We start from the raw sequence: 15,484 nt of genomic DNA, 5'->3' as shown, positions 1-15,484 counted from the left end.
AGGTTGTGATCCTCTAGTTGAAATCCTGCTTTATAAATGTTGTGAATGTGGAGCTGCAACGCATGTCATTTTACTTTGGGACATCTTCTATAATGGCCAGCCAAAACATTTAAACGACCGACAGATAAAGAGAATAACAGATTATCTTGTCATAAAACAACTGGTCAAAGAATGGGATATATTAGGCATCAAGCGAAGTCAGGTCTCAAAATGTATCAGTTAGAAGATGAAAAAAATGCGCAAGCCTAAAAACTCTGAATGATAAACGCAAATTGTGGTGATTAGATAACTTGGTTAGAGCATATTTAAAACAGCAGATCTAGTGGGGTGTTTCTGTTTGAAGTGAAGTGAATTGGTGCCCAAAGCTCACTGATGTGTGTGAATCTAGAAGACTAGATCCCACAGAAAAGCTTTTGTAGCACAAACTGATGAAAAAGTTCATGCTGGCTATGATAGAAAAGTGTCAGTACATGCAGTGCATCTCTGCTGTCTTTGCATTGAGTTAATTAGCTGCCTGGCTCCATTCTGTTCTCTGTAAACTGCCAAAAGCACCTACTGTACAATGTCCACATGAGCATCAGAAATGGACCAAGTAACAACGGAAGAAGTTGACTGGGAATCATAAATCGTGTTTTCTTTAAAATCGTGTGGACCGCTGAGTGTGTGTGCATCAGTTAACAGAGCTGATGGTCCCAGAATGCATTAGTGTAAAAAAGCAAGCTGACATTAGCTGTATGACGCTGTCCTAGCATTCATGTGTATCCTGCTTTTACCACGTAAACACTGTCGCGAACTAAGTAACGCTCATTCATGGCAAATTATTCCTTAATGACCGTGGCCTCTTCCAGCAGGATAATGTACCCTGTCATACCACAAAAATATTCCTGATTGGTTTCAAAAAACAAATTTTTAAAAAAGTCCACTAGAGTTCTAATCTAGTTGTAGGTTTAGACTTTTAAATCCCACAGAAATCAATCTGTGGGATGTGCCGGACAAACGCAGTCCAATCGGTTCAGGCCTCACCTCGCAACTTAAAGGATTTAAAAGATCTAATGTTTTGGTGCCAAATAATAAAGCACACCTACAGAGGTCTTGTGGAGTCCATGCCTCAACAGCTCAACTGCTCAGAGCTGTTCTGACAGCACAAGGGGGACCCACACAATGCTACGTAGGTGGTTTTAATGTTATAGCAGTGTTTATTATACAAAAAAAATGAAAGAGCAAACAATAAAAAGTTAAGTAAGACTTAAAAAAATAAAGGAAAATGGAGCATACTGAAAGATGAGACTAAACCCTTACCAAAGTTGGACGTAGACTGACTTTCCCAAACCCTCCAAACTCTATCTGTGGAACCAGTTAATAGACAAGTTGATCAAACTTTGAGCCTCTCCACTACACTCCACAACTTGTGATCAGTGATTATTACAGTTGGGGAAAAAAATACTTACCCCAGCAGTAGAGGTTGAACTTTCATCATAAGGAGAAGTTTTACTCTCTTGTGTCTCTGTGGCAAGTGATGACACTACATTGGATTTCAAATACTGATAAAATGGTGTATTGACAGACCTTGCAGAACTGTTCTGAGTGGTTTCACAATGCTTTCCCCCCAAATCTCCATTCTCTGTTTCACTGGTTGTCTGCTGTGAACTAAGGCTGTTAGGAGAACTTTCATTTTTTTGAGGTTCTGTACTGAGGAAATTTGTTCCTGTGAGCTGTTGGTGTAGCAGCAAGCTTGACTCTCCACCAATCGCAGCATCATCATCATCATCATCATCATCATCATCATCATCATAGCGTTCCCAGAGGGGCCTGAGAAAACGTTGTGGGCATTCCGGTTCATCTGGCTTGTCAACCATATCCTGCTCTGTCTCAGAGCTACTAAAGGTGGATGATTGCAACTTCTCGCTGACAGACTGCAGGAGTGACAGGATGGAGGAAGCTTGCTGTTCCTCACTACGCTGCTCCTCCTCTGTGGCCGGTGGCACATGCAGCAGATCATCTCGTGAGATGACTTCTCTTCCACTGTCTTCTTCGTATATTGGGGAAAGCGAAAAGGGATATATCTTGACTCGCCTGGTACTCGGACTAAGCAAACGCCCTGTGTCATTCACAAACACCGTGTCAGCCTCCTCCTCCTCGCTGATAATTGCAAAGGTGCCAGGGAGGTCGAGATGAGGTCTAGCTGAACCAGGAAAGATTGCCAACCTGCTTGCTGTCTTGTCTCGGCTTAGTCCTGTTGAGGGATCTGGCTTTAGTGTATCATGTTCCTGAATCTGGTCATCATTAACAGTGACTTTGACAGCCCTAAAACATTCACTGCCATCACCCGAATCAGCTGATAGTTCTGAATTGAGCAACCAGATACCCAATGGACCAGCAGAGACCTTCTCCTCCTCCTGGAACTCACTTTGTGGTCCATGCCCAACCACATTTGGTAAAGATTCCACATCTGGGTCTAAGCTTGACTCTCCTGTGCCTGCACAGATCGATGGCTCTTGTGTATCTCCACTTTGTGTATCCTGAGAAACCAATATGGGTTTGTTAAAACTGTCACAACTGACCACATGAGGTTCTATGTGTTTGTCGAATGCATAGCTTTGGAACGGCGACAGATTTGGCCTGTCCTTATTTTCAGAGGAATCTTGTAGTGAAAATACATTCTTTTCAGCAAACTGTTCTGGATCTGGGTTACTTACTCCAACTTGACATAAGCTTTTACTAATGGCCTCTACCTGGCTTGATTCCGTAGCATTATTGATTGTAGATACATCACCTGAGTTCAATTGCAATGCATGACCATGATTATTGCTTTCCAGATTGTCTTTGACTGAATATTGTAGCCCTGTGTCATTATTTTCCTGTGAAAAAGAAACACACTCACCCAAAGCACATTGTTCCTGTCCATTTTTTACATCATATAAAGTTTCAGATGTGACTAGCTGTACAGATGTTATATTGCTGTCACTAAGAATGTACTGGGGTAATTGTTCATTGTTTGTCTTAGTTCTGGGGAGTCCTCCCTTCTCTTCAAGTTTTAATTCAGGCGTTAAAGTATTATGATGCAGAGAGTCCAGTCTATTAGATTGAGAGGTAGAATTCCTCTCGATACACAGCTCCAGCTCATCTGGGCAACATCCACTTACTGCTTCCTCTCTGAGTTCCTGCATGCTGAATAATCCACTCGTGGATGTAATATCAGTACTAATAGCCACGCTGTTCCGGATATCAGTGTCTGAGCCCGCAATGGACTCGTAGCCTGAGGAGGGAGTGGACCGACTACCATCTGCCTGTACCCTGCTGCCCAAAGTTCCATCTGGGATGGTCGACTGGGGATTCCCATCATCCTTAGTAGGTAAATGTTCCCTCAATGCCTGGCCCAGGCTTGCATCTGCATCCATGTTCTCCTTTGCTCCCATGAAGATGAGATTCTCTGTACTCTCCATAAAATTATCTCTTGATAGAGTCTCACTTTCTCGCTCAGAAATGTCAATCCTCTCCAGGGCAGCCAGAGCATTTGTGAGAATATTGTCCACTATCTTTTTGGACTCAAGCTGTAGCATCTTTCCATCTACACCCAGCAGCTGTGTGTCTTCATCCTCCAGGATGAACTCTGTCTGCCAGGCAGCATGTCCCGAAATGTCTGCTGTAGCTGATAACCCAGGGGCTTCGGTTACCTCATGGTCCCATCCATCTAGGCCAGAACTAGACAGCTGGCTGTCTGGGCAGGAATCAGGAGCATGTTTCAAACTAATCAAGTCTGTGTGAAAGTCGGAGGCAGTGTTAAATTCAGCAGAATGTGTGTTTAGATTTGTGGCAGTATCAGTGTTGGACAGTTGCAATTGTGGAGTATTTGGGGTTTTAGCTAAAAGAGGAAACATCCGATCATCAGTATGGAGTGACTGTGAATGTAAACGGGTCTCAAGGTCTGATTCCATTGTCAAAGGTACAGATTCAGACTCAGATGGCTCCAGCTTATGGGTATGAGGTTCACCAACAATAACTGCCTCTAAAACAGTAGACCTACAGGCACTATTTTCATCAGCACAAAACATCTTACTAGTTACCGTTGGATCAAAGTCTAAAGAATTTATTTTGGCCTTGGTATATGTCTGTAAGGCACTTGAGTTCAATGCGCTGTGCATTCCTTCTGTCTCTGTTTTACTGAGAGTGTTAGAGTTTATAGTGGATGAGTCCACTGGAGCGGAGCACTGATAATCAGAACTAGTGTTGTTTAAATACAAGGATTTTTTCGGTTTAGGCTGTCCAGTATAAATCTCTGTTGGGGTAGTTACGACGTGACCGTTTGCCTCGTTTTGCTCTGTTTCTGCTTCTTCCAAGGAAGTCGGACACAGATCAACTTCGCAACGCCCCTCCTCTCCCTCCGAGATTGGGGAGTGAAGTCGCACTTCCTGATTTCTCCTCATCTTTCTGATCTTCCTAAGGCCACGATACGTCACATGGGTTACCACTGGGGGGCATGCCAGAGCACGATGCCGCTCCTGTTCTTTTTGCTCGTTCTCTTCTTCCAAAATAGCAGACAGGCTCTCTAATGCTGCGTTTCCATCCTCTTCAGCCAAAGCCTCTTCACGAAGACTGGGAAAAAAAAGCCAAAAAGAGTCATCGGTCATGACAATATACGCCCGATCAAATCAACATGTAAATGCAATCTTTAAATGTTAAAAATAGTCTAGTTTCAGCAACTCAAATATAAAGATCTCTTCTACAGGATGATCACAAAAAAAGTGCACTGGTTTATTCAGACGTAAGTTAACATGGAAGTCAGATTTAAGCACTACAGTCTGTTCCATTAATAGATTCACGAGTGCTCGTCAAAATAAATGTATGAACTATAGCTGGGGAAAGCAGCGTCAGAGCACCCAGAATGACTCATCTGGTGGTGACACTAGGCTCCATACACATTCACTGCTTTTAGCCGTCTCTCTCCTGCATGTCCAACAACCGATGTGTAAAAGCACCTACTCAAACAGCAGTTCAAGAAGAGTTTTCATTAAACATTTATAACCAGCTGCTACACAAAACCCTGCTCTTCCCAGGGGCATGGTGCTGAGGCACTCAGAATGCAGCTTTACCTCACAGGCTTAACACTGCTCTTTAACAGGATTAAAGGCGGTAGTTTTAACAGCTCATTGACACAAAAACTATTTAGTGATCTTCCTAAAAGAGGCATCTGCGGCAAACAGAAAAAAAAACAATGAAATTAAATCTTTGATATCTGACTGAGTGGTTCACTAATGTGCAAGAAGGACCACTGCATATTAAAGTCAAACATGATCTAATCTGATTCTCTATTTTGAACCAATTGAAAAAAAATGCATTTCACAGAGACAGTTGAATTGCTAGAAGAAGTGTAAGCACCTCTTAGACAAGATTTCCCTATGATAAACAAAATAACGAAATCTTTTCATGCAGAAGTGAGAATGTGTGCACGAGTGTGTGAGAGTGAGAGTAAGACAGAGAGAGAGAGAGAGAGAGAGAGAGAGAGAGAGAGAGAGAGAGAGAGAGAATGAGAGAGAATGAGAGCAGAACAGAGCTGGCACACTGTCACTCTTCAGACTATTCCTAGCAAAGCCATGCAGTGAAGCTTTCTCGGCTGCGCCTGAAGCCCATCCTCCACAGGCAAGGCTAACCAGAAACTAAGATGCATCCTAACCAGCATCCAAAAATGATCTCCCTATAAATTCTTTGTAGTTGCTCTTTTAGAGAAGAAACAATAACATGTAATAGTTTGCAAGCTTCACTGTTTTTTCTTTGATCCTGATGAGCTATGAGCGAACTGAAAATAACAGTGCAGCTCCATTTAGCAGCCAGGACTATTATTTCTTTAAAAGCAGTTTTTTTTCTGGTTTCGCTCATTACACCAAAAACCTTCTACTTCTTGTGTGCTGCAGAAATCACCTCCAGGCACCAGTGGGGGTTATAGACCATATGGAACATAAGGAGCATATGGACTATAATTTTATCCTCTTCACCATACCATGAGTCATCAATACTGAGACTGGGGGGGAGAGCGTGAGTTTCAAATTCAATGAAAGGTTCATTCGAGGGCCTGTGCCTAAACACTCATCTGTTCAGAGTGACTGGGATAACTTCATGTCTATGTACCTGCACAAACGCATGTGTGCACACAGACATGCCTGTGAACACAAGAACTGTAGTACTCACAAACACTGATCTCTTATTGTCTTTCAGTAATGTTCTTCCGCTCTTGACGCTCTTGACGTGAGCCACTCAAAACACCTCAAACGACTCGTTGCAGCATGGGTGTGTGTCAAACGTACGTGTGGCAGATTTGCCCGGTTACACGCACAATTTTACATTTCAGCTTTGTTCTTACTTGCTGTCCGTGATGAAATCACAGGCTTGGTATCACACACGGTCAGAATAGCACCAGTTATCACCAATAGTCGCAGAACTTTTTTGATAACTTCATAGTCAGTCACGTCTGAGGAAGCGTTTCCATTATACGTGACTATTTATGAAGTTGAATTAATGCTATACGTACACCTAAATTGAACTAAACCTTGTTTAAATAAAAGTCAGATGTCCTCACAAGTTAAAACTGTCATATATTTCTATACTTCTCTCAAAAACTTCTCTCAAAAACATCTAATACTGCTGCACACATGATAAATGCACAAAAAATAGGCTGGACAAGTAAAAAAAACCTGCAAAACTGACCTTGCAGGATTAAAGTGTTCAAGTGGTCAAACACAGGACAAAAAGCAGTGGGCCTGCTTTGCTCATGCTAACAAACATATCTGCAGACTAGGCAAAGTTTAGAAAAGCCTACTGTATTAGTTCAGACAAAATAGGATTTCCCCTAGAGGGTAAGGTCTAGATCATGCATTCTATAGGATGCCCATTTTACAATTTGTGCTGTTCAACCCGTCTTTTCAGAGCCATGTGCTCAAATTGTTATGGATATAACTCTCCTCTGGAATGGCCTGTTCACTATGCAGTGCTGTTTCTTGCTCTTTAATGGTGCATAGCTCTGCACTCAAAAGCACTTCTACCTCAGAGAAAGTAATTTTATCTCGTTATCTAGTAATTTCAGACTGAAACACTTTGCTCTCACAATCAAATCTATTTTTTTTTATTTTTGTTTGCTCTTATGTGCCAGGAGCTTTTCTGGTACAATGCCACACACTTCAGACATCTCCAAACATCAGTGATTCACCTACTCAGGCCTCCTCCTGGCTTTCCAGTCTGCCTTCATCTCTATATTCATCGCGTTCAGTATGTACATTAATCCAGGCTCGTATAGCTAATTGTTGAGCTATGAATAGAAATGTTCTTTGCCCTAGTGGAGTGCATGGCCAGAAATCAGCTTTAACTTCACTGCAGACATTGTCCAACGCTTTCTTTCTTCAACCCATTTCAAGGCCTTTACCTTTCCTCTCCTTTTGTATCCACTGTCAAGGGTATATATTCACACAATCATGCACTCGGAGAGCTCACCTTGTGTAACACTCAGAAGTTCTAAGGACCCTTTGTGTCCTCAGACCCCACTTAGCTCAGGTGCTTCTCCCAATAGAACTCACTAGAGAAAAGTCAAGGATGAGTATTTTTCTTGCAGAGAGATTGACGCAATCTGAGCGTGTACAAGAAAATGGAGGCATTCAGGCTTCTCCATGCATGATTAAACGATGCTGTGTGTAAAGATAGATCGCAAAATCATGCTGAACAACACCGAGCGAGAATACTGCACAGACCAAATGTTTCGCTGTCATGATTATTTCACCTCTGCTTTCAGATTATTCCTGAGTCACATTCACCTCCTATTGGGGAACTTCTCGGTAATGACTAGTGCACACTTGCTTGAAGCCCCTGCTGATGTTTGTTTTTCTCTGCGTGTGAGTGATTTCCATCAAGTGACAGATACATGCGTGTACATATTAATTATTCCTACACCGACTGATGACACCAAGTGGGCTTGAGTGTAACAGATACCTGCCATAGATTGCAATTGAGAGACATGATACTTATGAGTCCTGCTGGTATGCAGGTATTACTGTCTTGACTTCAAAACGGCAAAGAAAACAGAACTGTGGAAAAGATCCTGAGTACAGAGTACACTACAGGAATTAAATATTGTGTTTTTTAATAACTGGATGCTGGTATAGCAGATTAATTTTTACTAAGTATATTAGTGTTGGAGCTTCAATGCTTACAGCCAGTGTGGTTCATGATTACTGAGTTACAAGGTGGAGTGAAATAAACCAAAATCAAACATTTTTTAAAAGCAGTGGGACTATTTTTGGACAGGAAAATAATGTAAATGCAAAGCATTTCATGTGAAACTGAAACTTTTCACTAGTCTTCATCCTCTAAACTAGAGTCTAAAGTTACAATGCTGTACAATTCATTTCAGATTAAAACTTTGCATCTAAAAGTGAAAGTGTTCTGAATATTAGTTTTTACAGTGGATATAAAAGTCTACACATGCGACACTTGTAAAATTCCACATTTCATGTCATAACAACCAATAAAATTCAAGTGAAGTTCTTAAAGGAAAAATTCTAATAACCTTGCTGCATTTATTTTGCACTAGCTGCATAAGTTTTAACTAATATTTTGTTGAAGCATCTTTTGCTTTAATAAAACACTCAGTCTTCTCCATCTTCATTTGCGAAAAGATCTGGGCTCTTACTGGGCCAATACAAAAAGAAGGTCCTCTTCTAAAGCCAAACATTTGTTGATAGTGAGCTCTTGTACATGTTTTGTGGGTTCCTTGTGAATCTTGTCAGCAAGAACCTGGCAAGAAGGTTCCTGCAGAAGGAGCTGATTTTTATTTTGTGTTATTTTAAAAAATCACTTACCTGAATATTCAAATATTCATTTTAATTTTTTACATGAATTTTGTTGGACGATATCATATATCCAATCACATATCTGATCATTTATCTGCTGTAATTATTGTACAAACTATATTGTCAGTAAAACATTTCCTATACTGGCAACATTTCCCATATTTAGGTGTGAAAAACCCCAGTCCCCAGCTGAGTTTACATTGGTGTGGCTGGAGCATGGAATATGACTGTGACCAGCACCTGCAACAAGTAAACATGCTGTAATTGTCTTCTTTCCTCTCTTTCTTCTTCTCCTTTAGGGCATAACTGAACCACAAAAGCCAAGCACTCTAAACTTTTCACATTTTGTATATTTTCGCTCTGTTTGAGGGAGTTTGTACATGTTTCAGTCTCTCTGTGCCTCACAAATAAAAGGCAGTCCTGCTCACATGTCCAAGAACATGACATCAGCAGTCACCAAGCACACACATATACACATTTACATATGTATTAAAACACCTAGGGCTGTCATGCTGCAGCTTCCCATGTTTCTAGTTAAGTCTGTGACACATCACGCAGCGCTGAAATCACCTTGATGCTGATACTGTTTGGGATTATAGATCCTCATATGTTTATTGGTGCAGGCCTAAGCTACTTGAAAGGAATGTCACTTTGCACAAAGTGCCTTTCACAGCCAAGTTACCACCGCAGACTAAGATCAGGAATCAGGAATCGCAGAAAAACATTACATTTAGCCCTGGTACTTGTGATGACAAAGCCCCAGATCAATATAATGTCTTGAGGGCAGACTGGCAGTTTATTGGTTGTCCAAATGCACTGCAGGGACGTGACATTTTCACTGATGACACTCTCATCTTCACGGATGCTGCTCGCTCATGTTTTCTGTCTTTCTTTAAACAGACTCTTAGGATTTCCATTCCTTCTCTTCAGTGTAGCTCATTTAAAGCTAAATGAAATGTTGCTTCCTAATTTGTATATCTGCTAATGTGTCAACACTGTTACAAGATAGTACAAGATACTGTAGCTAAACTTCCCAACATATCATATAGGATGAAGGTTCAAAACACTCACTCTCTAGTTTACAATATAATAATAAAGAGAATCTCCCAAGTGTCAATAATCTGCCATCATAAATTCTCCAGTTTAATAACAGCTCTAAATAATAAAACCTGCAATTTTACAGAAAACTATAAATTCCCAAGCGAAATCCCGCTTCTGCAATGATTTCTGTTTGTACAACGATGCAATATTTTCTTATGAACTTATGCTGAGTAAAATTAACACAATAAGTAAAATGATAGCAGCTCTGACCCGAATATAGCATTTGCATTATTGCATTATAAGAGACTTATAGATACTTCAATCGTCCACCACATTCCCATGAATGTCCACTACATTCCCATGTTAATGAATGTGGCCTTTGGGTTTTTCCCATGAACTTCATATCAGACAAACCACTTGACAGAAAGAAATGCCTGTTCCTGTGACTTTGTCATTAATGCAATGTTCTAAATCAAACTACAACATGGAAGAAAAAAAAAATCAGCTGACTATGATCATATATGAAATCATCATTAAACAAATACCTGACTTGTTATACAAGACAAATGTTTAAACTCTGTGGTCCTGGGGACTCTCTCGTTCTGATCATTGTGTTGTTCTGTCTGCTTTTGTGTGCTGATGTTCTCTCACTCTCTCTGTCCTGAATGGCTCTGCGTCCTGCCAGTCACTGTGTAGCTAGGCATATTCACCTAAAGCATGCTTTGTTTAAACTACAGTCTCCTGTGGAGGTACAGGAACAACAAGGACAATTCTTTTGTTTAGGCTATAGGAAAAAGATACTCGGCATTGTGAGCAAAAAGAGCAATACTAGACTTCCAGCGTTTATTTTCTGATATTCACATCTGTGTTAAACAAATTGAGTGTATCTGAGCATATATATAATGAAGAATGGGGACAGATTTTTTGTCAGGTCTGAGCTGACACCACTAACACATTGTTGACAGTGGGACATTATAATAGGACTGTCAGTGTGATTCACACCATCTCAGGCTTAGTGTATTATAGTAGGTAGATAGTTAGGTATTCTTTTACAGTTTTCTTCAAGTAACACTTTTTTTTTTATTATTATTATTAAACAAGCGAGACATTTTAATTGCACATTAATAAAATACATGGCTACCCAAAATATAGCCATTCAACGTACCCTATTGTTATTAAAAGTAGCTGAGGCTTGTGTTCAAAGTAACGCCTGCCAGCTATTTGGCTAATGCTGTGTTTTGTCTGACTTAACTCAACTGGACTCACTGTTCTTGACTTGTTGCACTTGAACAGTTTGAATATGTATATATTTTCTCCAGTCTATGTTTTCCAAACTATGTATGGTATCGCAGCACAGCCATTTCTAAACGTTTCTGAACTAATTTTGCGTCCTATTTCTGTTTGCATTGACTACGTCAAATGACTATGTCATTTCTCTATTCTTTTCTCTGAATTTGCCTCTTTTTTTAAATTACCTGGTGGTAGCATAGCATAAACTCATTAACCAGCCTGCCAAACAGGGTAAATGCCTGACTAGGCTAAATATTAATGATCATCACAGCTTGAAAGGAATCACAGCCATATAATGTGATAAAAGTTAGTTAGATAGTAGTATTCTTATACATGCACGAGTTTAAGAATTCCTGGGAATGAACACATCAGTGATTATCCATTTCTGAGAAACTGTCTAAGGTGGACCAACATGTTTGCATGCCCAAAAGTAACTCATCAAGCTCCTGGATGACATTTAGCTTTGTGCAGTGGACTAAAAGCTAAAGAATAATAAAGACCCAAAGTTCAGACATCTTCTTGTCCCTGGTACTTGGGCTAGTGATCTGTCCACTGAAGATACCAGTCGAGACTTCCACTTTCTTAGCTAACCTATATCTTACACCCGGATATCTGCAACACTTTAATCAATAAGAGAAAGGTGCTCTTCACAACTAATGTTCTGAAAAGTTCTTCATTAAATTGCCTGCATACCACTATTTGATTAGCAAGGTTTCTACCAAAGTACTGTTGCTAAGGTTTAACAATACACAGATAAACAGTACTCACTAATCTATAAACGCAAAGTAAATTGTGCGCAATATTTGGACAGTTCTACAAATAGAGAATACATCAAGCCCCCAAGCAAGATCAAGAAAATTGCTCAGAAACCTTAAGGTTACAATGCTTTGGTGAAACTATTCCTCTCTATCAGTCACACATATCACAGACATCTAGGCACATATAAGGTCATACTTACAGATTGTCTTGTATGTCTTGCTCGGTTTGAATTTCGGCTTCAACCTCTGGATCTGCAGTACAGTGAGACACCACCTGAGGCTTCAGTGGCTGTGTGTGTTCTTTTTCCGCACCGGGTTCTGCATCTTTCTTTACTGTATGCTGTGTGTCCTCCTCACCGGTCTGAGCTCGAGTGAATAGAAACAGGCTGCCCAAGCGCCGGAAGAAGCCATCTACAGGGGGCAGCGGAGAGCAGGGCTCAGTTACAGGGGGGGTGATGTTAGGAGGGTCGCTCTCCACATCTCCCTGAACACTGTCCTCGTGATCACACACACCGTCTTCCTCCAGTGTCCAGACCGGCTCCGAGTGCTCCAGTGTCTTGATGCAGAGAGAGAAATGGTGAGAGAGAGAAAGAGGAGAACAGACACATTAGATTTCCTGGTTGCAGCATTCAGGCAGAAGCGTGAATAGCGGTGCGGTGATCGCTAAAAGTACCTCATTGGCTCTCTCTGCCTGCACTGTTCCAGCCTCCACTGCTTCTATAATGCTAATGGAACTGAGACAGCAGCATGTTCGCCCTCCCCCAACACTCCTTCCCCTCACCCCACCAGTCCTGCCCACTGCAATGTTAACTCTTTCTGTGCCATACAGTAGAGAAGATGTTAGAATAAGGTTGGCATAACTGCTAATAAATTAGTTACATTGTGAAAGATTATTTTAATAAACTAGTTTTCAAGAAGAACAATCAACATTGGTGTCAATGGTTTCTGCTGCAAATAACTTGTAAAAAGAGGTTCAGTAGTTTGTATTATTATGACCACTACCTCTATTTCACATCCTAACTAACAAAGCCACATGATATACAAATATATGCCCAATTATTTTATGCTTCAGAGACTAAATATGAATTAGCATACAGTGAAACTAAAAGGTTTTAAACCTGCCTTGAAAATTGCAGGATTTTTGTGATATAAATTTATAATGAAAGATGAATCAATGCCAGAGTTTCTTTAATTTAGATCTTTAATTTAATATACAAACCAATGCAATACCAGTGAAAACTAAATAGAAACATTTCAGGGGGAGACAAAAGAAAATATTTACAATAACCTTAGACTTGCACAGCCTTTTCAATTAGATATCACTTTAAAGCCCATGCAGGACTCTATCCTAGGCATAACATCTTCAAAACATCCAATATAGGATTAAGAGCTGGGCTCTGACTCATCTTCTTCTCAGGCTTTTCCTTTGCTGACTTGGATTTGTGCTTTGGGGTGTTATCATGCTTGAAGGTATCAGACTAACATTCTAACAGGTTTTGTTTTGAAATAAATTGGTATTCTGGGCTTTCAGGGATGGACTTAAACCCTGAGTTCCAGCCACCCTCTTGGACACCTACATTCGAATGCTGTTCATAGACTTCAGTTGAGCATTCAACACCATAATTCCTAAGCATCTGATTGGGAAGCTGAGCCTGTTTGACCTCCCTTTGCTCCTGGATCTTGGAATTGTTGACAGTTAAACCTCAGTAAGTCTGAATTGGGAACAGCACCACCAGCTTTAACAACCTGAGCACTAAGGCTATGTGCTCAGTCCTATAGGGTTCACTCTGATGACTTACAACTATTCAGCAATGCACAGCTCCAACCACAAAGGTTCACCAATGTCTTGACCCTGGTGAGTCAAGAATCAGCAAGAACGATAAGTCAGCATACAGTGAGGAAGTGTAGAGGTTAACAAACTTGTGTAAAGCCAGAAACCTATCTCCGAATGTGGAACACCAAAATCCTGGCAAAGGGCCATAACTGGTCCCTCAACCTCAGCTCCATAATGAACAAAACCCAGTAGCACCTTTCCTTCCTGAGAAAGCTGAGGAAGGCCCCGTTTTCAACACCAATCCTCAACGCATTCTACAGAGGATCTATCAAAAGCATCTAAAGCAGCTGCCTTACTGCCTGGCTTGGATCTCACTGTCTTGGTTTGGACAGCAGAGAAGATCATTAGCGTCTCTCTTTCCTCCATCATGGACATTTACACTACACACTGCGTCCAAAAAGCCATCAGCATGTGGAGAGCAAGATACACCCCTCACACACAGCTCTGTACCATCCTGCCATCTGGAAAAGAGTACCAAAGCATTTGGGCCCTCACGTCTATACTGTGTAGCATTTTCCTCCCACAAGCCACATGCGCCCACATGCATGCGCGTGCACACACATCCACAGGCAGGTGGTCATAATGTTATGCCTGATTTGTGTTTGCACTAACTTTATTTTTACTCTACTGGTTAGTATTACACTGTCACTGTTTATTGTCTCAATGTGTTGTGTCGTTTGCACACATTTGCAAACAAATGGCAAATTAAAGCCTTTTGACTTGGCTTGACCATACTTCACTGTGGGGACAGCGTTCTTTGGGTGATAAGCTGTCTCGTTTCGGCGCCACATTATAATTAAGAACTGTATAATTAAGAAAAGAAATTTATACCTTGGTCTTATTAGACCCTAAAATTTTTTTTAGACAGGCTTGGATGTTTTTTGTTTGAAAAATGGCTTCCGAATTTACAACTCTCTCACAAGGACAAGGCGATCAAAGAAGCCAAGAAAATTAGTTCATATGTCGAGAAAACGTTTGGTGGTCAGCCTGATAAGTTATTATCTTGTTCTTTTGTTTCATTTGGAGCAATTTCCTGTTTTCCTAATGTCACAGTCTTCCATGGTACATCTACTGTATTGGAAATTCTTTCCTGATCCTCTCCTGATCGATACCTTTCAACAAGAAAATCCCGTACATGCTTTGTAAGCTTTAGTAGTCGGAAGAAACTAAAAAAAAAGTCAAAGACATTCTACAGAAACAGCTGTATTATTTAGGGTTTAACAGAATCACAACTAGCAGGTGCAGGATAATTACTTTGGATCATGGGTTATGAATGTGGTTGGAATACTATGAACAAGATCCATCAGAGTGCACTTGTGTTCCTGAAATGTTTCTTTTTGTTCACGTCCTTAATCAGGGGTGTAAAAGATTTTCTACATCCACTGTAAATAAGGTATTTATGTATAAAGAAATAATGTATTATTCTTATACAGTTCTAAAGAAAATATGCATGCCAAGAGAATGTAAAAGTATTCTTAAACCTGCTTGATTTCATGCTAGGACATGTCCCTGGAGAATTCCACCAAAGTATAAAACTCTTTCCAATTCACTGAGATATGAAGCTTACCATATTTTAGGCACCTCAGGCAGCTGCTTCCCTGTGAGTGCACAGACTAGCGGTACAATAGATTGCCTGGTTCCTTTACAAAACAGTCAGTAACAATCTGAAACAGTAATATGAGGTCATGTAAAAAAGCCCACATACAAAAAGAACAAAAACAAGCACATTT

At 40.6% G+C, this 15,484-nt stretch overlaps 1 protein-coding gene across 5 annotated transcripts in view; it reads right to left on the bottom strand.

The window, feature by feature from the left end:
* LOC124393030 overlaps window positions 1-15,484 on the bottom strand; it is a 39,654-nt gene that overhangs the window by 17,884 nt on the left and 6,286 nt on the right. For 3 of the 5 annotated variants that reach the window (XM_046860326.1, XM_046860325.1, XM_046860327.1), the window contains 3 exons: window positions 12,121-12,476; window positions 1,449-4,593; window positions 1,300-1,344 (listed from right to left, as the gene is read on the bottom strand). In XM_046860326.1, the coding sequence (XP_046716282.1) occupies window positions 1,300-1,344; window positions 1,449-4,593; window positions 12,121-12,476 (3,546 nt within the window). Of the gene's footprint in view, window positions 1-1,299; window positions 1,345-1,448; window positions 4,594-12,120; window positions 12,477-15,321; window positions 15,419-15,484 lie in introns of all 5 variants that reach the window. The other 2 variants (XM_046860328.1, XM_046860329.1) reach the window with 1 other exon arrangement.

The sequence above is a fragment of the Silurus meridionalis genome, chromosome 11 (genome assembly GCF_014805685.1).
Source record: "Silurus meridionalis isolate SWU-2019-XX chromosome 11, ASM1480568v1, whole genome shotgun sequence".
Taxonomy (NCBI): Eukaryota; Metazoa; Chordata; class Actinopteri; order Siluriformes; family Siluridae; genus Silurus; species Silurus meridionalis.
The sequence above is the reverse complement of the archived record's forward strand: the minus strand, read 5'-3'. Positions and strand labels throughout refer to the sequence as shown.